Source organism: Falco peregrinus, chromosome 1, assembly GCF_023634155.1.
Source record: "Falco peregrinus isolate bFalPer1 chromosome 1, bFalPer1.pri, whole genome shotgun sequence".
Classification (NCBI taxonomy): Eukaryota; Metazoa; Chordata; class Aves; order Falconiformes; family Falconidae; genus Falco; species Falco peregrinus.
This window is the reverse complement of record NC_073721.1, coordinates 59,827,020-59,852,011: the sequence shown is the minus strand read 5'-3', so window position 1 is coordinate 59,852,011 and position 24,992 is coordinate 59,827,020. Positions and strand designations below refer to the sequence as shown.

The 24,992-nt window shown below is 37.9% G+C and overlaps 1 protein-coding gene across 10 annotated transcripts in view; it reads left to right on the top strand.

Moving 5' to 3' along the window:
- Positions 1–24,992, top strand: part of PHF21A (PHD finger protein 21A) — a 132,878-nt gene that overhangs the window by 31,968 nt on the left and 75,918 nt on the right. For 5 of the 10 annotated variants that reach the window (XM_055792553.1, XM_055792566.1, XM_055792524.1 and 2 more), the window contains 4 exons: positions 1,059–1,099; positions 5,153–5,288; positions 9,852–9,884; positions 12,006–12,092. In XM_055792553.1, the coding sequence (XP_055648528.1) occupies positions 5,235–5,288; positions 9,852–9,884; positions 12,006–12,092 (174 nt within the window). In that variant the 5' untranslated portion in view covers positions 1,059–1,099; positions 5,153–5,234. The remainder of the gene's footprint in view (positions 1–1,058; positions 1,100–5,152; positions 5,289–9,851; positions 9,885–12,005; positions 12,093–24,992) is intronic. The other 5 variants (XM_055792559.1, XM_055792569.1, XM_055792570.1 and 2 more) reach the window with 1 other exon arrangement.

Here is a 24,992-nt window from a genome sequence, read left to right as displayed (position 1 = left end):
ACAAGCTTTACCTTTTTCCCTGATTCTCCTCCCCATCCCACCAGGGGAGCAGGGGGAGCGAGCGGCTGCATGGTGCTCAGTTGCTGGCTGGGGTTAAATCATGACACTGGGGCTTAATCTTCAGCTCTGCGAAGACTGTGTGTGGATGGAAACGTACCTGCAAAGATTTTGTTAGCTGTGGAGGTGAAGCTTAAAATATGCTGATATTCTAGTATTTTAGTAGGAAATTGGAGTATTTTTGAGGCTTTTTTTAGCATTAGGCAAAGTAATTGAGCAAATGAGTTATCATTTATGTTTTAGCTTATCTTTTTAGGACTCTGACTCACGAGTTTTTTATGATTCATACGAGCATGATTTAAGAGGTACTACCTTGCTCCGCCGGTAAATGTTGTTCTTCCCATGACACAGGCAGTGTAATGGGCAGTCTTCCTGGCCTCCACAGTTCATGACCTAGCATATTAGCTTAAACTGCCATTGATTTCAGTTTACATTAGTACTCTGGGATTTGAGCTCTAGTGACTGTGCTGACACACCACCTGCTCTACCATCTTTGTTGTATTGGTGTAACCTCTAGCAGCAGAGGTGGTGGGCAAATGTCTGCGGTGGGTAACCTTGTCATATTTAGCTGTGGCAACTGTCAGGGCTTGTGACTTAGATGTTAATAAATGTGATGGAGAGGAGGTATTACTCCCAGGGGAGGGGGACACAGGCCTTGCACAGAACTATAAAAGCTTGTACCTGTAATCTCTTCTTCCCCTAGTGACAGTAATAGTTTGCGTTTTAATCCAGATTAGAATTGTAGGTCTCCTTGGCTTTCCCTGCCATGTCAAACAGATTTTCTTTCCATGTGGTATTTTATAGTTAACATCAGCAATTTAAAAAAAAATGCCAAAAACAAACCCAAAAAAACCTCCAAAAACCCCAAACAAAAAACCCTTCCCCAAAACCTGAATGACTCCTCTCCCCACCTTTCCAAACCTTTAATTTTTTTTTCTTTGTTTCAAACTGTATTAAGCTGTTTGTAACGATTTTTTTTTTTTGACGGTTTTCTTTTGTAGGAGGGGGTAGAGAGCTGAAGGGAGTAACTTTCTCAAAACCGGTAAGTACTACTTCTCAAGGCTAAGATGGTTTACCTAAGAATAGATGATAAGAAGACCTGGCATCCATTCCTGGAAAAGTTTGATGTTTACTGAAACTGAAATCCTATCTATTCTTATATTCAGGAATTAAATCCTAAAAAGTAAATGTTACTGATGGGAGCCCCAGTCCTATAAATAAAACCACTGTAGGGCTGAGATTTAGACCCAAAGGTCTGTAATTACAGTGGACGTTTAAATTCATGTGCTCAAAAATAATAAAGTTAAAATTTTTTCTGTGTAATGTGAAAAACAAATTTATTTGAAGGAATTCTGTCTAGAATTCCAAGTTATTCAGAGTCCTTTCATAAACACAGAAGGTATTCATGGCTTTTGTGTGGGTCCTACCTTTGTTTCTTACATATATATACTTTGACAGCTGTTTCTAGTGCAGTTTCCAAAATAGGTGTAGTTTAAATAGCATTGTGATACTTTAGAGGTTCTGATGTGGATTATATTTAATTGAGATAATAATAGAGAAGTGCTAATGCACTTATGTGATTATTGTAGAGTTTAAGGTTTCATTCAGTCTCTGAATATTTATATAGTGTATAAACATCTACTACCTTAGCTGCGGTGCATTGGGGTACTTATGTGAGCATGAAATTTGAAGTCTCGAAGCAACCACATAAGAAATAAGGGATTATTTATAACAAATGCGTGCCAGCAAGAAATTGAATGGAGGACTGCTGCTTCCAATAGTTGAAATCAATCCAAGGAATGGTAAATTTACCTCTTGCTCACAGTGTTCTTTCTGGCTGAGGCTTGGAAGTATGTCTGGATGTATGAGAGATACATGTACTCCACAATCCTTTGCTTTCCTTTTGGAAATCACTGATTCTAGCATTGAACAAGGCATTTGCATGTTTTCCTTTAAAAACTAATGGGATGAAGGATGTTTGCAAACCAACCCATCCATGCAATTTCAATCATCTACAAGCTTTTTAATTAAAGTAATTCCACTGTCGTAAGAGTAGAGTGGAAAATACAGTATGTTTTATGATTAATCCAGGGATGGATGGCTTTATACATCTTCTGGTGTGGTATTCTAGGTAGTTCATAATGCCACTAGACTTAAGTTTTAAACTCTTCTCTTGAAGTTCAGTCTAAAAGGATAAAAGTTCAAAAATACTGAAGATGTTTGCACTCATAAAATGTGTGAGACCACTTGCTTATGTAGTTCTGTACCTGCTTTCAAAGCGAAGTTTCTCTTTCCTCACGTATCACACTCTTAGTTTTTGAAGAGGAGTTTTTTTCCTATGTTTAAAATGTGCTTCAGTGTGACTTTGCTGGCAGAAGGTAACGGGGTAAATGATACTGCAAAGAGAGTTGCTCTGAGGCTATAATGGGAATGCTGGAGGAAGGGAAGTAGGAAGGAGGAGTCAAGTCAAGAGTTAGAAAACATACCAACACGCCCCACCCCACCCCCCAAAAAAAACAACAGGAAAACAAGGGGGGACAGGAATAATGATGACAAAAAAGAAGAAATGTCAAAAGTTTGTCAGTCTTTCACTTTTTCTTGGAAGCTTCAGTCTTATGAATTTAAATTAATTTTTCAGGATGTTATACTATGGCACCTATTTCAAATTTATATACGCTGAAGGAATAAATTTTAACACATCTTAAGATCTGCTATCTTTTTAAATTACAATGAAAGAAAAATGTGAAATTGTAACAAATATTTTGGAATGGAATTGAATGATCGGTATGTTACTAGAATTGTTTTGGGTTTTTTTTACTTGTCAAAATATATATACATCAATTTGACAGTGAATTACATTTGTTCATGTCTACACCCCTGTAAACATGGCTGAGTAACCACTTCTGCAAAGCACTATCACTTTTTTTCTTACATGTCTTCAAATTAATTTTGAAAAATCTTTCTAGCTGTTCAAGGCATCTATAAAACTGGGTTGGAGTAGTTTTTATGAACCATCAATACTACAATTTCTATCTGTCAAATTAAGTTGTGCATTAATAGTAGTCACTCAGTCTTTGGTTTTTGTTGTTTTGTTGGTTGTTTTTTTTTTTTTAATAGAAGTACCTGTGTCATTTTTCCCATGAACTAGTACAGGTCTATAGTTGCGTGTATTAAAATTATGGATGTTGTTTGCATTCTCAGTTGAGATAACACTCTCATCTGCTGCTTTGCACTTTAAAGTTACCGTGCAGTTACAGAACTATACTAGCTATTCATCACGAGTGCCTTCCCATTCATTGAAAGAAACGGTGGCCATATCTGCCTGTATCTTTACCCCAAAATTGAATTTCCAAGGCTTATGAAAGATTTTATTTTTGCCTCTGTGGTGGGTTCCAGTTTTCATTAGACAGTCTCCCCCATGGTTTTCTGAAGCATGGTTTCTTTTGAAACTGCAATGGTAGGGACTTAATGCAGGCTATAGTTGTTCTTGTCAGTGAGTGGAAGTAATAATCCGGGATTCTGTTTTCTCATTACTGTTTGTGGTAATAGAACAGGGAACTATATGTAATTTCCATGTATCCCTTGATACAAATTACAATTTTATAGAGAGTAGTGCTGCAAAGGCAGCTGTTTTCGTTTATCTGTGTCACATGTGGGAGAGGCCCTTGCAGAAGGTCATTGCATTCGTCGACTAGAAAGTCTGATCAGGCCTTTGTTATTTAAATAAGTAACTTTAAGCTAACAGCAGACAGCACTGACAAAGGATGACTGAATATAATGCTTTTTAAAACCCCTTTCTAGCCCTCTCTTTTTGTAACATCTTTCTGTTTGGAAAGAGAAACAATTACTTTAAATAAACAAAACATCACCACCACCACCGTTTTTGTTTTCAGGAGTTCACAAACTTGTCCAGCACTTCAGTTTACTTTAGTGAGACAATGTTAAAATAAATGTCTCTAACTTAAGGGAATTACTGTATTTTTACAGCCTACATGTCTAATTTAAACTGTCACTATCCTCTTGAAAACAATCAAGACCCATTACAAAGGCCTCTGAGTTGGCTACAATACCTGTGCAATAATTGTGAGGATTTTTCGAAAAAATAAAAAAAAAAGGAGCTATTTTAACACTCCAGCAATTCTTTAATATGTGATGTCTGGATGGAGAAGTGACTGGAGAGATTGCTATATAATGTTTTCTGATGGCTTTTATGTGTATGTATTTATAGATGTATTTACACAGGTTTCATTGTGATGTGAGCATATGGGATACAGACAGGAATCTTAATCCTGTTTCAGAAGCTGATACTTTCAATGTACGTCTGAACAAAAATCTCTTTTCTGACTTTCAAGGGTTTTAGAAGTATGACTGATAATGCTTTGCTATGTCAGAGGTTGGGAGATTAATTTGTTTGTAGTACAGTGAATATGGTAAACTCATACTCATGTTCTACAAGTAGAATTCCAGGATTAAAAGGATTTTAAAATTAATGGTTTTGAAAACATCTTGTGCTGCTTTATATCAATCTTGTGTTCCTTCAAAATAGGTTTCAACTGAAATGACTAACTCAGCACAAACTTTAGGCAGTGGCTTATTAATATATTAATGTCGCTCTGTCAAATTGCATGCAGGCCATCTCATCTGAGAACAGCTCTATAGTATCATGGAAGTATGTTAATGCAGTACATTCTGTTTAACAATTTATTGCTGTTTGGGTTGCAGAATTTTAGTCACCAGAATACTTTCTCATCTACACAGATTTTTAAAATGTTCTCGGTAGTTAAATTTTGCTAATTCAATATGCAACTGCAATAGGATATTGGTAGGAAATAGCTGCCTGCAAACTAAGATAAGGGACAAGTATGTCAACTTTGGGATATGTGGGAAGTAACAAATTTGGCTAAATGACTCTAAGGCGGCAGGCATTTTGTACAGTCTGTAGAATTTCTTGTGTTGGAAAGATTGTTTGTGTTTAGGCGAGAAAGCTGCAGTTGAATATAGTTCACTACTGAATTCCTGTTCTGTTATAATCTCCTTTTTTTCAAATTGACTTTTCTCCCTCACTAACCCAAAGAAAACCTTTATTTTTCTATAGCACTGGTGTTAAAGAGGAAACCAGAAACTCAAGGCACTGGAATCAGCAAAGACACTTCTAGAGAAAGTGGAGAAGGTAGAGAATGGAGCTGCAGACTCTACAGGAGGCTCTGAAAGTGGAAATTCAGGTTCACCAGGTAATTTGTATTTTCTTGCTTTATACGTTCAAGTAATAGCAGCATTGATAGTATTACTACTACTGGTAACATTAAGTAATAGCACTACAACTGTAGTAATAATTGTTTTATAAGCTTGAAACTGCTTTATAATTTTATACTCTGCATTTTGACCCCACCACCTGTTGTTTTTTAGCAAATGTGAAAAATCTACATATCAGGCTGTGGGTGGGGATATTTTTTTATTGTAGCAGTGATAAACGTTCTGAAAACTCTATTCAGCAACTTCTGTCTGGAAGGTTTTTCTAATGTTCTGAAGCCAACTTCAGTATTCAGTTGGCAATGGAAGAATATGGTGGAGAAATTTTCAAGTGAAATATACCTAGGGCTGCATAGTCTCATCTGGTGCTTCTCTTCTGCAATGTTTCCTGCTTTAGTACTTTCTAAACTTGTAACTGTATAGTTGTAGTGCTCGGGCTCAGAAATTTTTAGATGTTGGGTCTTTTTACTGGTAGCCCATCCAGTATATGGCAGTTTGCCATTCTGTTACAAGACAAATAAGAAATACCAAAAATAATAATAAAATCTAGCAAATGAAAGAGAACATATGCATATTAATTCTTGGAACAAAATTGTTACAGCCATAAACAGAGTAGCTGCCAACTTGAAATGTTAAATTTATCAATGAGACCTTTTCTAAAGACAGTTCTCCAAGTATTTCTGTTGGATATCGGAAACTCACAACTGTTGCACAGTAGACAGAAGAAATATGTGATAGGTTACATTGATCAGTGTAAGCCATCGTAAGAAATTTGGAAAATGTTTCCAAATGTACCTGGTGACTTGTCTAAACAAGTGTTCTAGTTGACTCGCTCATCATTGCAGCAACTACTGAACATAGTGCAAGAACTTGAATGGGTGGATTAGTAAAATTTTGTTTTAACAAAAAACAACTTTCAGCTAGGGAGAAAAACTTGAAAAAGCTAAAGATTAATTTCCAGAATTATGGAGAAGTATTTTATACTCCTCAAAAACTCCAAGGCCCTTGCATTCAAAACTGCAAAGAAGTTTTGTTATGGGTGTAAGGAAATTCAGAAATTACCCATGGCATTTTGCTGCAGGCATTAAAATGTTTAAGGCTAGTAAGTATTTTTTTTTTTCCAATTATTATCTGCTGTATGGTATCAGAACGCTAGCCATGCTTGTGTTTCCATAAAGGCATTTACCTCTTGTGTGTATCTGCATTCCCCTTTATGCCTAAGCTAACCAAAAATTTTATGACTGTGAATTTCAAATAATCTTTAGCATCTGTTCATAATGATGATAATGAACAGCGATGAAGACTGGAAAATGTCCAAAAAGACTTTTTTTTTTTAACAACTTCAAGGGTTTTTGGCCCCATTTGCCTTGGCTGTGCCCAGTCATCACTAAAAGTGAGCTCTGCACTGAAATCAGCTTTAATTAAATTTAGTTTTAGTTGGTGAAACTAGACAAGCAGACGATATCTGAAGGTTTTGTGTTTTTTTTTTTTTCTCAAGAGCCTGAATTATGGGAATACACAGTATAAGAACAAGTCTAAATGTTTACAGTGGAAAATAACACTTGCAGCAACATGGTGGGTGCTTCAGTAGACTTTTCTTGAACTGTGTGCGAGTGGATACTGCTGTGCTTGTCAAATGCCCACTGAAAAAAATGAAACTGGTTTTGGTACAAGAAGAAATCTTCAAATGAAATGCTTTGAACTGTATTGTGTATCTTTGAATTTTATAACTTAGAGATATAAATATATATCCCTTCTTTTGACAGTGCTCAGGGTTTGTAGAGAATTCCTGCTTGTCATGTTTTACTTATCTAATATTTATTTTTCTGAGGACTCTCAGAAAAAGCTTGCCAGCACTCTCACAGTCGCTGTTTGTTGTCCCCTTGTAAGTGGTGGGCAGGTGTCTATGATGTACAGAGTTCAGCTGTGCCCTGTGAGTAAGGTCTCCCCAGCTTCCTGATGCAGCGTGTCACCTGGGGCTGCTCATACAGCTGTCAAAAGTGACGCTCAGTATGACTGTATTTTTGTTCATAGAATAGCTCCTTGTTTCCTGCCTATTCCAATTCACCTCCAGAACTCTGTCTGAAGCTTTGATGATGATGCTTTGGCAACGTGTGTCTTAAACTACCAGTAAAGACCCAGAGGAGGTGTTTAGTTTAGAAAAAGCTACATTTCTTGTTTTGTTTCGATGATCAAAGAATACTCCATAAATGAAGTCTGACCAGGTCACTTGCTATATCAGAGTACAACTTCAATATTCTACTATTTTCCATGTCAAAGCTATATTGCATGTCCTGAGAAGAGATGCATCAAATCTAAATAGCTTATTCTGCGACTGTGTTGACTTAATTAAGGTTATTTTGAAACAGTCTGCTCTTCATAGTTTTGATCACAAGAGGTGTTGAAGAAGTTATATTTAGCTATCCTCACAGAAGGGTTGGGTTTCATGGATGACTTCTCGAGCTGATGTATGGAAAGAACCTAAAACATCCTTTTCCCTCTCTTATTTCATAGTGAAAAGATCAGTAGGTTTTAAAAATCTTAAATTTAGCTTGCATTTAGGATCAGTGCAAAGGAACTTTTTTCCCTGATGATTGGATGACACAGTATTGTGTGATCCATAAATTTAGCAATGCTTCATGAACAGTTTACAGTCACTGACTGTATTGTCTTATGACTGAGTCTGTACGAGCACCTTGTAGAAAAACTAACAGATTTGTGTCTTGTCAAACTGAGGCAGAAAGCACAGAGGAAAAATAAGCTAGGCATGTTAGCAAAAGGCTAATATGGTACCTTAGCTCTTGTGACACCAAATGGCAGCCTGACGAAACAATAATGCTCAGCGTAGGTAAACGCCAAGTGATGCGCTTTGGGAAAACAGTCCCGGTTTTACATCGGCAGTAGCAGGCTGTGAATGAGCTGTTGGCACTGCGGAAATCCTTGCAGTATGGAGTACTGCTGCATGCGGTTTTAAACTTTGTTTCCAGGTGATAAAAACTAACTAGAACAGTAAAGGGAAGAGTGCTAAGAGCGAACAAAAGAATGGAATGATTTGTGCGTGAGGAGGCTTTCAGTCTGAAGAAGCAATGACTGATGGAGGAATGTGGTGTGGTAAAAATGTAGGAAGAAGATAAATGAGAGACAGTCATAGAGTATCTCAAGTTGGAAGGCACCTCTAAGGATTGTCGAGTCCAACTTCCTCTTGACTTGAGTCAAGACTGGTTTTCCATTATCTTATTTGCCCCTCTTGTTTGTATTATCAGGAGACAGATTCAAAAGTGAAAGGAAGACTTTTTGCATGAGTCCTGTAGTTTAACTTTGGAACTTACTGCCACAGAATCCTGAGTGTTTTCCTGAGTTCAAAAAGTAATTAAGGCGGATTAATGGAAGAAGAGCATGTTACTAGCTATTAAACCCAAGACATAGTCTTTGAAGACATTAGAGATGTAAATCTCTGAAAGATGAGTGCTAACACGCTATGCTTGTCCTGCACAGACGTCATGCTGATGTCTCTGCTGTTGGCTAGTACTAGAAAGTGCAGCAGGTAGGTCTGTTGTCTGATGCAGAATTATATTGGTTATGCCTTTTTTTTTATTAATACCATTTTTATGACGTGAAATGAAATGACTTTTAAAGAGAACTAGTTAACAAAGTCTGAGTTCTGAACAGTATCAGCGTAGGTGGAATGAAACGTGGTTTTCTTGCTTGTTTTGTCCTTCTATTTCTCACTCCTTTTCCTGATTCTGATGAGCAAATACGGAAGAAAGTACAGACTTTACATTGTTCTTTGCATGTGTGGAAGGGACACGACAATGTGGTGAATAAGCGTGGCTGTCACCAAAAAAGAAATCAGGAATTCTTGGTTTACATTGTGGACTCTGCTTTTCTTTGGTGACAGCCTGGTAACTTTTTCCTCGCTTAGCAATAGACAGCATTCTCCTGCAGCTGCCTGAAGGAAGCGAAGGAGGAAGAATAGTGAATGGTAACCATCTGTCTGTTTTCCCTTGGATGTGCAGGGCATCTCTTCTACAATAATCTCAATCTCTCTCTGAGGGAGAAAAGTGGCAAAGATACTTCTGAACATGGGTCCTGCATGTGCTACCAGCCAAGCCAGCACACAGGCGGACCCTCAGTACTTGAAACATTCTGCTCTTGAATATACAAACAGCTTTTGTGCCTGCAGTGGTTATCTGTGATTTGTGCTTCTTGTGACTGCAAGCAAAAAAGGCAGCAGTTCTAGAGGAGATACAGCTATTAGATTATTTTACCCAGCTGGCTTAAATTGTCCTTAAAAGGCATCACTTGTTGCAAGAGCTGCTTATAAGGAGCAAAAATGGTGGCTTAGTGGCGGAGATTTGTTAAATTAGTAAGAATGGGTTTTGAAATTATATAATACTGGATTCCAGGCCTTGCTGTTAGATGCTGTAAAATGAGTATTTTGCTTTTGTAAAAGTTCTTTAAAAATGTTGAATTTTAAATTGTTCAACAAGATCCGTAATGAAAATCCTCATTGTATTGTTGCATCTTTCTTTCTTTCTTTCTAGAAACTGGTTGCCCAAATGAAGCAAGACCCACAGGTAACTGCTTATTTTTGTATTGCATTATTTACCTTTAAAAATACAGGAAATAACAGTGCATGAAGCTTGAGCATTTCAGATATTTCTTGATTGTGTTCTTCCTTGCTAACATGGTATTTAGAAGAAAGCTGTTATGAACAAATCTTTAATCAATGACTGTTGGAGAGTTAAAACAAAACCAAAACTTCTGCCTTTATGGAGCCTTTTGCCTCATATTCCTAATAGTTTAAATCAAGTGACTTGCAGGCTATGGTGCAGTTCAAACATGCTGTTAAGTTTCTGATTCTATTGGAAGCTGCTTTCCATAAAACCTGCCGTTACTAGAATTTGCTTTTTTCTTTTTTTGAGTATCAGAAGGCTCACAGTTGTACAAGAAGAGATAGGATATTCTGTCCGAGAAATTTTGTCCAAATAAAGAACATAGCTTAAAGCTTTGTTCAGATTGCCAGTCTTAGGTATCTAACTTCAGCACTGTAGTGCCCAAAGAGTGAGGCCATGGCCTTGGGATGTTCCATAGCTCCTGAAGCTGGGTAACTAGACTGCTTGCACAGACGGCCGAAGTCATCCCTTTCCCAGTGACTGTGTCAGGAGACTGGGTTACCTCGTGTGGCAATGAAGCACTCCAGTGTGCTGAATGGAGAGTTCCACGGACTTCTCTAATCGGTCCCAAATGTTGAGTAGAGGGATAAAGGCAGCTCACTTGAGGCTTGCTATTAAGTGCTTTTATCCCCATACAATGCTAATTTAATATTTAGCCCCGTAATTTTCTGAGCTCAGTGGAGTGGGAGGACAGCTCTTTGTAACAGTCAAGTAGACCCCTGACGGGGAGGGATGAGCAGGAAGTAGGGTGGTATTGGAAAATCTGCTTTCCAGAACTTCCTTATTATGATGGTATTTGGGTAAGGTCTGCTACTCTTGCTTGCTGGGCAGGCCGGCCTGCTAACGATTAGCCTGCCGAGCAGTTTGCTTTCAGTTCAGATCTGCTGAAAGCCAGGTCATCCTGCAAGCAGCCATGCAAAGTTCCTGAAGCCAGGAAGAGTAAATCTGGTCTCTGCTTCCGGTGCTCTTAATGCATTTTTATCCAAGATTATTAAGTGGAGCCTAGAAGAAGGGAGGATGACTGGTCAGTATCTGGTTTTGCTACAATTGTGTGTATATTGGAGAAGACTATCTACAAGCTGAGATTGTAATCCAATTCAAAATTCTTTGGAGGAATATAAAAATAGGGAAGTTGTCCTGAGCATGAAGTTCCTATAGCAATATTAGTCCTACATTTTAATAATTCTGTGTAGCACAGCAAACTTGTGTAATCTAGTGTAGAGTTTACAACATAAATGAGAGTGGAAAAAGAGAAAAATGCAGGGAAGCTCACTTACCTGTCATGCTTCTGTAGAGCTTCATAGGCTCTAAACTGAGGACAGATACTTTTTTTTAAATTATTTTTAGTAGGAAAGAAATAGCCCTGGTAAAAAATTTTCTGACCACATCTTTATAGTGATGCTCCTGGCTTTCAAATGTTAAACTTAAAGTGCTATTATAAGCAAAGTACAGATACGAATGGTGTGCTAAGGCAAATGTCATTCTCTTAAATAGTCTAAGGCATAATCATACATGGAAGTGAAGGTTTAGCTATGTTTGCCTTCATTTGACATGTGTGTCAATTAAGATTTAAGAGATATGTTTGATGGTGCTCTACAGAGTCAAATGTACGATAATTTCTTTGCATAAATACCATAGGTGAGAATGCTTTAGGTAGCATCCTGTACCATACTGTTGTATACAATGTGATGCTACTGTATTACATATTAACAAACATTTCTCATTTAATTTGTAAGCTTGATGAAATGTACAAATATGCTTTCTAATGTGGTAAGCACTAATGGATGTTTTAATGAAATCTTCGTTCCAAACTGGGTTGTCTCTCTTGAGTGCTAGAAGGGTCCTCTGGTGATTGTCGCACTCAGTGCCTGGAGTAAGGCTTTGTTGAGCCTCTTGAATTTTATTGGCTGTACATCCAGAGGTGCTGTATTTGTAGTAAACTATGCAAAAAAACCAACAACAACAAAAAAACCACCTTCCTGCTACTACTCTGTGTTAACAAATGGAATATCTTTCTCACAGATATTTTTTCTTTCTAATCAGAACGCTGATTTGAAGAAACAGCTTCATGAACTTCAAGCCAAAATCACAGCTCTGAGTGAGAAACAGGTAGGGAAACAGAGATGTATTTTTAACACCCTGTTCTAAATATGACACTTTTCCCAGCTTCCAAGAGAGCTGCTAAATTTTTAAATGCAAAAATAAGTGTGGGCAAGCAGACACTTCTGATTTTTACTTGATTTCTCAACAAAAGGTAGGGTAAGTTATTGCAAGTCTATCAAACAAGGAACTAGGGTAATCAGTGGAAGCTATAGCGATTTTTCTTGTGTTGAAACTAATGTTTTATATTAAGGGAGCTGGGAAAATGAATGAATTTTGTTACTTCCTTTATTATGATCTTGAAACTTTGCCTAAGCCAGAATGGTCTGGTTTAGAATATCTTAGCTGGTCCACCCTGTTGTGTCTGGATGAGTATGCTGGAATTTTTCTCTGTGTCTAGACCAGTTAAATTCATGTCAGTTATGGGAACCTAATAGACAATTCGGAAATCAGGTGTGTGGTTTTTTTACCACGTTAAATTATACCACAATTGTCTTATGTTTTCCATTTAATACAAATTCTCTGTGGCAGGTCTAAAGTATTGAGTAATAATTACAACTGAATGCTTCACAGAAAGATTGCAGAACTTGAAGATGTATCTTGTGGGTGACTAGAAGGAAAAAAAGTAACATTGAGAGATCTACAAAACTTGTTCTCACTTATGTTTGATGTTTTGTTGGGGTTTTTTACAATACACAGAGAAAACCCTCATAACACAGCCTCCCCAAAATCTAAACTGACTTAAGCGGTCCCTTAATTGTATTGCTGCTGTGTCAATAACAGAAGCAAATTAGGTGAATAGATAACATCTTTATAGAGGGGAAACATTTTAGAATGTGTGCATAGGTAAGAATATAGCTACGTATCAGTGTCACATCTAGATATATGCATTCACCTGTTATTACCTGCATGTGTTCTGTTTTGAGAATTACCTTCCCTAAGGAACTGGGGAGACAGAGATTTAACATTTATCTAGAAATTTTGTTTACTAAAAAATTATAGTGTGTTTTAGTAGTGGAACAGCGAGTCTAGAAAGGAACACGTAAGGACAATAAAGAAAATGATTTTCTTAATGAGAAGACTAATTCAACAAAAACTGAGGTTTTGCTGATGTGATGGCATGCCTCTCTTAAAGATGATTTATTCTCTAAAACCAGCATGAGCCTCTGCGTGTGGCTGTGTCTCACAGCAAGCAGCTTCAGAATTCTCTGGTAAGCTCTGGAGGCTCGTGGTAATTTCAAAATTAGCTTGCCTTGATGCCACGAAGCAAGTCGTGTTGGCTATCAGTTCACATGATCAGCAGGGACAAGCAGTGAGATAGTGAGTGGAAGGTAAGAAGTCAGTAAGTTTATGTTAATGTAGCATTTAAACATGGACCCTAACTCTTTAAAGTTATGTTAGAGCAGTCTATACTAACATGTATTTTAAATTACCCATCACCAGAAATGCAGCTGTGTCTGTTCTATGAAAATTGCAGCTCGGAGTACTAAAGCGCACTTGTCCATGGGATGAATGTGGGCTAAATTCCAAAAGACACTGAAAAGTAACTTTCTAACTTAATTTCTACCACACAGCGAATACAGTCAATGTGAAGCCACAGTCTAGTTTCCTTTGTATTTTTATGGTTTTGATTCAGAAGAATAGTGAACTTCTCTATGATTGTTAAATTTTAAATATTTTCTTGTATCTACCACTGGACCACAGAGCTGCCAGTGTCCCAGGTGATAGTGTTCCTGAAGTAGTATGGCTGTTAAAAATGCAATGGTCATGGCAAATGTGAATTCTAGAAAAAAACCCCCACAACTTTCCAGTGCAAAGAAATGCTCTCTGCTTATTTGTAGGAATCTGTCGTATAAACGTGTGTGGCTTAGCAATGCAGAGTTGAGCAGCATCTTGGAGACTACATCAAAGCCTTCCCCTCCCACCCCCCCCACCCCCGCTCTCACTTTCATTTCTCTTCAGAAGAAATAATTATTATCAATTGTTTTATGGGGAGAATTTTATCCAGCAACTGAATTTTCACACCGCATGGAGAAATGTGCGGTTTGGCATAGTAAATAAACACTTTACATTGTACAATGTATTTTTTGAGGAGTGTAACGTGTTATCTGTACTCTTGTTTAGAGCCAAGTAAGTAGTCTTGATGTCTGATGTCCCATGAACAAACTCTGAGGTCCTAACTCTACTGTGGACAGTTATGGGAGGCATAATTGTCACTGTTTGATAAGCTTTTAATGAAGTGTAAAAAACTGAGGTTCCAGCCTGTGTGTGGTCCCTACTTGAAGACAGCAGTGTGGAGCTGAGACCCTGGTGTTGAGAGGCACAATACTGAAATATTTCTGGCTTCTGAAATATTATGTCGGTCTAATGCACCCTTTTTCTTTGCTTTCTTATTTAATGAAGTTGCATGAAGGCTTGTGCAAGCACCAAGGCAATGGTAGGTTAGTTAAAAGCTTTTAATTGCTTTAGGACTCCTCTCCGTTTCTGAAGCATTGTGAGAGTAGTCACTGCAGTGACTCTTAGTGGTTTAGGTTTCGTGCAGAGAATTAATGGTGACAGCTCTGTTCAGAAGTTTGTGAAATTGAAGAGATCTGGGAAAGTACGAAAGAAAGCAAGTAGGCTGTGCAGCGTGTAGGCTTAAACCTAAAGAAACTTGTTAGCTGATGCAGGGCTAAGCTGTTACAGCATAAGGTATGTCCTGTATTCATATATTTTTTGAAAATGTAGAAGAGGTGAAAATAAATACTTTGCTTTGTTTCACCTGGGAGATGATCGAGTGATGTATACTGATGGTGTTATCATATGGAAAAAAAACTTAAAAAAGGGAAAAAAACTTACTTAAAGATAATTTGCGTTTAAAGGGCAGTAAAGGCGAATCCTTCAGACCATTATTTTCCTCTGCTAGTATCTTTATGTTATTACCATGGAGTTCTAAACTCTGCTTACCTTATTTTTCTCATCAGGGGACAATAAAATTAATTCGGTTTGTCTTGTTCCTCAGCTATACATGTGAGCGTGGCTGTTGGAAACCCTGAACACATTGGTTTAAAACTGGTTTTCACTTACTTCCCCTACCCCTCTCTTCAATAAAGAGAAGTTGTGTAACATCTTGCAAAACAGTTTTAATTGCCAGATCTAAGCTTGGGTTGTAAATATGAGTTCTGTTGCTGTGTAGCGCTGTGTTTTGTTACTTTCACATCTTTGTAAGACAATCATAGTCTTAGCACTCTTTCCTTCACTTGTATTCTACCATAGTGTCTTTCTTTGGCATCCTGTGTTGTAGACTTTAGCCCACAATTATCTATCACTACTCAGCTTTTTTCTGGATTAAATATACTCCTTACAATAAATAACATGAAGAACGCATTCTTGAATTTTTCCATGAGGAAGTTCACTAGCGTGTCCTTTTCTTACTTTGCTGAGGTGGGGTGGAGATTGTTACCAGTGATGCTAGTGAAACTGAGGGAGAGCAGGGCTAACTGAATGGAGCAGGAGGGATGTAATCTTGAAGTAACACTTTTTTCTGCTTCTTTCCCTCCACAGTTAATTAAAAATTATAATACAATCTTGCAGATACATCATCACTGAGTATGTATCATAAGAGTACTTTCTTCCAGTGACAAGGAAGAGGTCATATTTATTTGACTAAAGAAATTTGAAGAAGTGGGCGGCAAACAAATGCTTTTTAGCAATATCATGTCAAATACAGATGAATTTCTACATCTGCCTTTATCACAGTTTCTTCAAAAAGTTGGAGCGACATCCTGTCTTAAATGTGGAAGAAAGCTTAGAGGAATAGTCTTTTGGCCTTATAGTGAAATGGTGGTGGTGATAAGCATATGCTAAAGAAATTCCATGGCTCTTCCCCCTGTATTTGTAAATAAAATGAAAATGTCTCTTACTGTAGTTGCATTGGAATACATTGAACCTTTAGGAAAACAGTGAAAACTAGACTTGTATTCTAATGCATTTGCTCTTGACATGGAAAGAATAAAGCAGATTCCTTTTGTTATTTTGGTTTCTAAGGAGCTGTATACGCTTGTAGGGAAAAAGTACTGAAAAATAGTTGTTTGGCATAGGGATACTTGTGTGTTTATTTGTCATGGGGAAAAAAGTTTAACATACTTCACTGTGAAGAATATTTGAAACTGTAGAATATAATCGGAAAAAGTGCACACTATAAAAGCAAGCTTATCTCTATTATTATGAATAGGCAGATGTAGTGACTTTTGCTTGTATTTAAAGTTTACATCAGATTGAGGTGGTTGAGGTTACTTTAAATCCTGTATATTCAGGGTGAGATTCCTTTCAACCTTGCCACTAGGCAGCAAGTAATAGGAAAGGGAATTTGGGGAGCATTTTAAGAATGGTAGTGTAATTTAACCATGGTTTTGTGTAGTTGAATAAATGTAAACATATGGTTTAGACTGACAAAGGAAACTTGTTATTTAAGTCTTCAAAAACTGTCAGGAATAGGTTTCAGCATTAATGTTGCTATATTTATTACAGGTACCATAACTGAGTAATGAAAAGATTGGTAATGTGCATAAATTCATCCTGTGAGACTGTTCTTCTTGAATGCTTGTCAATCACAGTAAAGGTGAATTTTTATGGAGGCTTTTTGAACACATTATCAGAAAATTGTACCCGAAACATGTTCCATCATCCTCTGTAAAGATAAAAGGCAGTGTTTTGGTGAGAGGAAAGTAAGTGCAAGAAAGCTAGAGAGCAGGAGTGAAATTGGGTACAGTTAACGGGTGTACAAGAGCACCTTGAAATGCTTCTGCATAAGAAGGTAGGCAAGATATGCCTGTAATTTGTAGATACTGCTAATGAATACCATGAGAACTTTAGGGCTCAAAATCTGGAAATAAATAATGAAGCCGCTCGCTCCTGTCGGTTTTGTCTGGCGTTTCTAGTCTCTCATTTCACCAGAATCCATCAAGGGCTTATTAAAATGCCAGTTATTTTGTCAGTGATGGAGGAAGTGTGCAAATGTGTCACATGAACATATGGTAACTAATAACTTGAGGCAGGTGATGCTTAATTTCAGTTCCGGTTGTTTATCCGGAACTGTACATATTGCTAAACAACTCTCCTTTTTTAAGTAGATGGCATGAATGATAGGTATGCTAATTTCCATGTGACGGCAAGCATCCATTTATGCCAACTGTTTATAAAGCATTCTTAAAATACATGAGAAACTATTCTGCACCTTCCCAGAGTTTGGTTTTAATGATAAAACTCTGTGGTGATATGCTTACCTCTGCCTCCTCCCATAATTGACTGTTTGTAGATTCCTTTCTTAGGTGGTTTGAAGTAGCAGTTTTTCCTGTCAATTTAAATTCCTGTCAATGATGCTGGTCTATCTGGACGTAAGGAGGAGTAAGTTAACTGTGAATCATTAGACCCTTTTGAACCCTCTGATCAGTGTGAACAGCACCTGTTCAGAAGGTGAACGTTTGTTTGAGGAATCTGCATGAGCTTGCTATTTTAGTCTTTGGTATTTATTTAATTCGCACCCAAATATTGCGTGAAAATGTGAATATAATGACTTCTCATTATCTTCCATATTCTCAAGATATACTCGGTGAAGCAAACTCTTGAATGTTGTACAGGTGATTGTGGATAGGCAGAGTGCATGCATCTCTCCCTGCTGCCTCTTTTGCCCTGAACTCTTTTACAAAACTGATGTTATAATCTTCTGCATGTGACTGAAATATTGCTAAGCTTTCTCAGAGCTTTTGTAATGCTTAAATCGTGATTAAACCCATACTGGTATATAAACTTGGATTTCTTATTCTTCTCTTAATGTAACTCCACCTACACTTCTCACTGTTAGTTTGTGAACGTAATTTTTGCATATTTAATATACATTAGCACCAGAGTAACATAATTTAGGAAATGCAAGTGACCATTTCATGATAAAAGGAGAAAAACTCTCCTCACCTTCCCCTTGCTACCCTTCCTTCAGCACTGATTTTTCTGGCTCAACTTTTCATTTTTGAGTTCCTGTTGTATTAAAGCCAGACTTGGATGCAGCTGGAGAACTTTTTTAATTGAGCCTAGTTGGATACATCTTTCACGTTCATATAAGCCAGGGCATAACTCCAAAATAGCCTGCTCTGCCTGAAAATCAACACTGTAGATAGAAAACGGGCAGTTAAACTACAGTATTTCCTTGAAAATCCCCTACTGAGGGTGAGAGTTGGTTATCAGGTACTCCTGCGTGTTTTGACTTGCTGGATATCCTCACACATCAGTAGTTATTTCAAGACTTACTATTCCCTTTCCCCTTTTATACTGGGAGGAAAGGCAGGTGAAACATCAGACTGTGATGACTGGGATTTAGGTTGTTTGGTATAGCACGCTTAAAGGTGTCTTAGGTAGAGAAGACTGGGAAAAAGGATTCAATCTACTAATCATATAAGTGAAAACAGATTAAAATAGCCCATTCTGCTTTGTTCCGCGTGCCTCAGTGGAACAACCTCCCAGCTGCAGAAACAGTATTTTGATTTATTCCAAGTGTATCAGTATTAGATCCCTGGATTTGGTTCTCCTTCTGCTTTTCAGAGCTTTCTGGACCTTTAGTTCCTATTGGAGTTGTTTGGTTCCCAGCTCTTCTGAAAATTGTGTTGGATTTTGGAATGGAGGAGAAAAAGGCAGTGTGTCTAATGCCTGGAATACAGGCAAAACCTTCTCTTTGCTGTTTGTTCTCTGCTGCCTGGTACTTGATTTGAAAATAAGCCACTTCCTGAGATTGTGCTTTTCTGCACTGAGTTACCAAATGTAGTACAGCTATGGGCTACAGTATTTTTATTATTAGAGATTCTTATTTAACGGTACTATGCCAAGAACAAGACTAACATGGGCAGTCAGCATTAGGTGGTATTTTCCAGCATCTGGGTTACACATTACACCCTCGTAGTGCATTGTGGAACCACTCAGTTCAACTCCTCATGCTTGTTTTTGGAAAGGACCAAGGTGAATGTGATATATTGCATTGCTTCTGTAGTGCCAGTTTGGAACTGGTTTCTGTTACTTTGTACTGGCCTTTACACATGGGCTTTTGGAGTCCTTTATGGTGGACACTGGACAAATAAAGAGTCTTTCTGGAAGTGATTTAGAGAAAAGGTGGCATGCTACAGAAGCATGGGAAAGCCAAATGCATGTAGAATTTTTATAAAAGTTTATTTCAAGGTTTGACTTCTCTATTTGAATAAATGTTATCTGCACTTATTGCTGTAGTCGCTGTGAGTTGGTGGTTTGGTCGTGTCCGTGTCCCTGTCTCCCCCCGCCGCGCCCCTCACCCTCCCATTTTATTGTGGAGATAGGCTTGAGTCTTGAAGGGCTTAAAGAGAGAACAAACCTTAAGGATTAAAAGGGTAAGAATGCCCTTGATGGGGTTTTACTAGGTCTCTGTGCTTTTCCTATATTGACACTGTGGTAGAGAGAGAATGCAGTCTTCATCCTTAGGAAGCATCAGCGTTCACTGAAATTATAATCTAGTATATATTTTCTGTCCATAGAAATAATGACGTGTTTTGGTTTTTTTCAAATGTAGGTGAAGTCAATGTGAATTCTACTGTTTGTGGACATTAGATATAGTCAGTTTCTTTCAGTATGGTACTAATTTCTGGGTTAACTTTAAAAATACTTGTTCTGACTTTTAGAAACTTCAAAAAGTATATAATCTCTTCAGAGCAACTTTTCCCCTGCTGTTGCATTGCAATAACTGGTTAGCAGATACCTGATGGGATGTCAGGGAAGATAGGTGGTGGTGGAGGCCACAGAGCATGTAGGTTTTCTTGGTGTGTTTTTTGTTTTAATTAGGTCCGTTATTCTCTGAGCTTTTCCTACTTCCTCCTTCGTGCTGTGTGTCAAAACAGGTATTGCCGTGCAAGGTGTTATTCTCAACTTTCCCCCTTTACTGTAGCGTAACAGGTAGATTTAGGCAGTGGTGAGTGCTGAATTCTGTTGGAAATTTTGCTGAAATTAAGTTTTTGAATTATTATGGGGATCAATAAAGAGGCAGAGGAAAGAGTACTGCCCAGGAGGCAACTCAGACAAGCGAACCTAATTCTTACCATTCTGTGTTGCCCTTGCGATGGTCCACCCCTTGCTCCACTGACTATAGAAAATTTGTAGGAAGATTAAGTTTCAACTAGCTCCTGTTGAGTTTGTTACCTGCTTTCTCTACAACACGTATCTGATGTATTCTGTGGAAAAGAATTTTTATCCTATTCTTTCTCTTTTAATAGTGAGAACTTCTAAGTGTCGTCTTAAAGTAGACTTGAGAAAGCCCTTGAGTTGTGATGAGCATTTCTTCTTTGTCCTGTAAACTTCCTTCAAGGTTAGGTGAGGTGAGTTAGAAACAATTAAGTAGTTGTGATTCCTTTCTGCCCACCCCCTGTCTTTCTCAAGATTTCCTCAGTAAAATGTTGGCAGTGTGTCATAGTAAATGGACACTAATGTGTAAAAGAGTTGGACCCAGGCTGCCCTATGTAGCAAGGAGAAATAAGCCAGCTTTTTCCTTACCCACTAAGTAAAGCCTCAGTGATGGTGTTTGTACTGTTTATAGAAGGCAGAACTTGTTTACCTTATTTTTCTTTTAAAAGTAAACAGAGAAAAATTACATAGGAGCTCTAATATGTGATGTGAATTTTTGAAACACATGCTTTAGAGCTGTTTAATGTCCTGCAGAACAGTGAGTTGCTATCCTTTCATTTTATCCTTCCGAAAATTTGAATACTTGGCAGTATTTCAGCCTGTGAAGTCTTGCTCCACATCCATGCAGTCTCTTTATAAATTGCTTCATTTTTCGTTCTAGTATGGCAGCTTTTCAGAGTAACGCTTTGTCCTTTAGAGTTGCGGCCAGCCCAGAGCAGTGTGGAAGTGCCTGATTGTCAGCAGCCTTCTAACGTCAAAAGCTCCACGCACACCTTTGGGCTGGTAAACAAATGCTTCAGCAATCAGCTTAGACAAAACTGCATTCTCAAGTTCTCCAACTCATTCTAAACTTTGTCATATATGTCAAGGAACAGAAATATCCCATTCTCCAAGTAAATCATTTGGGGGAAGCAGTTTTACAGCAGCCCAGAACACTAAGCTCCTAGTGTTTGTCTGCTGGGCAATTAAAATTGTGTGCCCTAAAGGTACTATGTTCTCTGTTTGAAACATGGAAACAGAAGAACCTTTTACATTTCTGAAGCTTTTTTCAAATGAGAATGACTTACTGGCTGTCCAGGGTTCAGTTCTACTTGCCATATAAGATCTACTTTCTCAGCATCTTGTCTTCTGTAATATGCAGGAATTCTGCACTTGAAGGCTGGTTTGGTAAGTGTTTCTTCCATACAGTGAGACTCTTCAGAAATGAATTATTGGGATGCTTTAGTGTGTCAAAATTGTTCACTTCAAATAGATGAAAAGCAGCAAAATCTTGCTCTGTCTAAATGTTAGAATTTCTTCTGCTACCAGACCGGGACTGGTGCTTTAATATCTTATGGAGAGAATGGCCCTTTGTAGGGGAACTGGCTATCATATACGTATTCAATAATCCTACTATTGGTTAGGGAACTGAATATCGTTCCTTCTTTTGAACTCCTACTCTATTGTTTGGTTACCTATCAAGGTACTGTCATTTGGGACAGAAATTCATTGTAGGTCTGCTTTTAACATAGCCTTAGGAACTTCAGAAGTTACTGTGTAAAGGATTTTGGTGCACAATACAGTGCTGAAGTGGAGAAGATTGATTTTAATCAGATACTAGACTTCTTTTTTGAAAGCAAATGAGACTGATTTATATTTATAAATACAGACAGAAATGATTTGAAAGATTTTGTCTTGAAATGTAACTTAGTATATGTTAATCTTCAAATATTTGCTTAGGCATGACTATCACAAAATAGATTTGGAGTTTATAACAGTTTTCTTTATGGAGAACTGGTGAGAGACTTGATAATTTCTCCCAAATTACTTTTAAATGCGTTCAGGCAGTTGCGTAGCTTTTGTCTGACAGAGTTTCAACAGTCAAGAATGAAATTTCTGCAAAGGTCTTAATTTTTGAGCAAAATACAATACAGTTAGATGAGAAATGCAGATATTACAAATTCAATTTTGATCTGTTAATGGAAAGATCTTTCTGAGAGGATTTTTAGTTATTATATGAAGTTGTGTCTTTAAGGAGCTATTATGAATTTGTAGGTCACTTTGGGTGCTTGAATATTCTGTGCAGCCTGGAGTTGAGCTATTTGCTTCTCCTGTTAACAGGAGCATTGGGTCAGGCCCTCAGTGAGTGTTCAGATTTCAAAATCCAAGGAACCCTATGGCTAGCGTCCAGTTAAAATATGAAGCTATTTTAATTTTTAGCCTTGTCTCTGTTACTCTAAAAAGAATAACAGAGCCTTTAAATTCCGCTTACGTGGAGAGCTATAAAGAGAAAACTCTTCAAGAACCCATAGGAATTGACACTTAGAATGCAAACGATTCTGGACGTTGCAAGAAGTCAAGCAGACACACCAACTGCCGGCAAGCAAAATGGTCTGTTGGGCAAGGTAGCCTGAGAGCTGGATGGATCTGCAAGCAGAATGATTTTTTTTTTTTTTTTGAGGTCACCGAAAATTGCTAGATGTAGTGTCAGTCATAAAATTAAAGCACTTAAAAGAGAGGAAATAAATAGCCAGACTTTTTTGAAACAGCTGTGCTAGCTGGGTCTACCTTACTTATGCTCTACAATGCATTTTTCCTGGATAAACCAGGTAAAAACACAGCTGATAATTTTGTTGCGTGTGTGTTTTTTTTGTAGTAAATGCCAAATGCATCGCTTTTATCCTTTGCATTGGGAAGATGCATTATGGTAATATAAAAATGTGTCGGGTTCTGTATCCATAAACCTTAATTTTTCTGACAAGAACACAGGCGATAATCACAAGTGTTAAGTAGGACGGCCCTGCAGCAGCAGGGGTGTGGCACTACGTGGGACACTAATGCAGTGTACCTGCTTACTTTCCTGTGGTAATATCACCTTGGACTGCAATATGGCAGTGCTAGGTTTAACTCCATGTATAATATGCTGGGGTTTATATTTAAATAGTAAGAGACAGTTACTGTCTTTGTGTTCAAGAAGAAAGTTTAGAGCTTGAAATACTGCATGCCTTTTATTCCGTTTTTTAGTTTTGAATATAAATGCTACTTTTAAACTAAATTCCTTCAGAACAAGAGTTAGTATTTATTAGGCTTGTACATCCTCTATGATAATCAGGCATGCTGTCAAAGCACTGGCATCGGTGTACAGTGCATGTTAAGTAATCTGTGTAGCACTTCTAAAAGGTAAAGGGTAAATAGACAGGTTTTGCCCTTTCCTCTCTTTATCCTGCTTATCACTTTCTGCTGTATTAAGTGGTGTAAACACTTTTTATTCCATCATTTCATAATGGGTGTTACATCATTTGAATTTAGCTACGTGGAATTAAATGTGATGTACTTCTCAGAAGAATCTTTGTGGGTTCCAAATTATTCAGAAGTTGCCTGGCTGGAAATCACTGATCATTTGAAGCCTTGCAGGGGATAGAATCTCCTTCTTCTTCATAGTTCACTTATTTGTGTCTTTGAACAGTGGCTGGTTTTGCTAGCTTTTAAGGTATATACAATTTCTCTATTCAGGAATGTGTTTTTTAAGCAGTATGTGTATTATGGCATTTAGCAGATAGATAGTTTCCATTCTGACCTCTCCTGAGTTAGCAGGAGACCCACTTAACTGACACACATACAGTCATTTTGAGCCGTGGCTTTCAAAAATATTTTAGTGGGTCAGATGTCTCAAAAATTTCATTACATCCTTTATTTGCCTTTAAAATATTAATGATCTGTTCATGCAATATGCTGATTAAGACTAGAAAATGCTGAGACAAAAAGTCAGACAAACCCCGAGTACCATAAGTGGTAAAACTGTGTTTAGTTACATGTCTCAAACCATATTTAAATATTCTAAGGCCCCCTGAGTTGAAGTCTGTTCCTCAAAAAGACAAGGTTTGACTAATTGGTCACATAATCTCTCATAAACCTCTGTACAAGAGATGAAATGGATTGTGGATTTAAATTTGACCCTGGTCTGAGGCATGCAGGGGGAGTGGGTGGTGTTTTCTTGTTTTATTTATTTAATTACAATTGTACCTACAGTGCACAGGATAGAGTGTCTGTACTCTCTTGGACTTGCTGGGGTAGCCAATAAATCTGTGAAAACAGAGCCCTTGCCCCCTCCCTCCCTCCCTCCCTCCCTCCCCATCTGGTATTTTGAAAACTAGTTGTATAAATATCTGTAAAATTAAATTTTCCTCTAATAGTGTCTAATAACGGCATCAAATTCTAAGGACACACGGAAACGCTGGGCACTGTAATAATCTTGGATTCACTTGATAAAACCCTACACTAAGACTTGGTATCATTACTACCACGTCAGGCTGAAAGATGAGTGCAATTAGCTTGGGCCAAAACGGGGACAGAGGAGTGTCTGAACCAAAAGCAGGAGGAAGGCAGGACTGTGGAAGCCCTGTTAGCAGCTGGCTCTGGGGAGAAAGCTTGTGCTAAGGCTGATGTGTCATTGGGGTATTTTTTCTATTCAGCGGGTTTATAGGGGTGTGTACTTCTGTCAGGAGATCTGGCAGAGGCTTGGCCCATCTCAGGTGGTCTTTGCCTGCCTTGCTGGGGCTGGGGGCACGAGAGGCAGTGTTTGTATCTCTGATTGTAGCTTACTCTACCCTACTGAAGAAGTCATGACACAAGATGTTTATTGATGCCAAGAGAATAGTTTGCCTCCGGTGCATGCATTCAGTTTGTAAGAGCAGTTGTACCCAGAAGCACTTTAAAACTCTTCAGAACAGTTGCAGTCCTGTTAGCCCATCTAATCTCGGT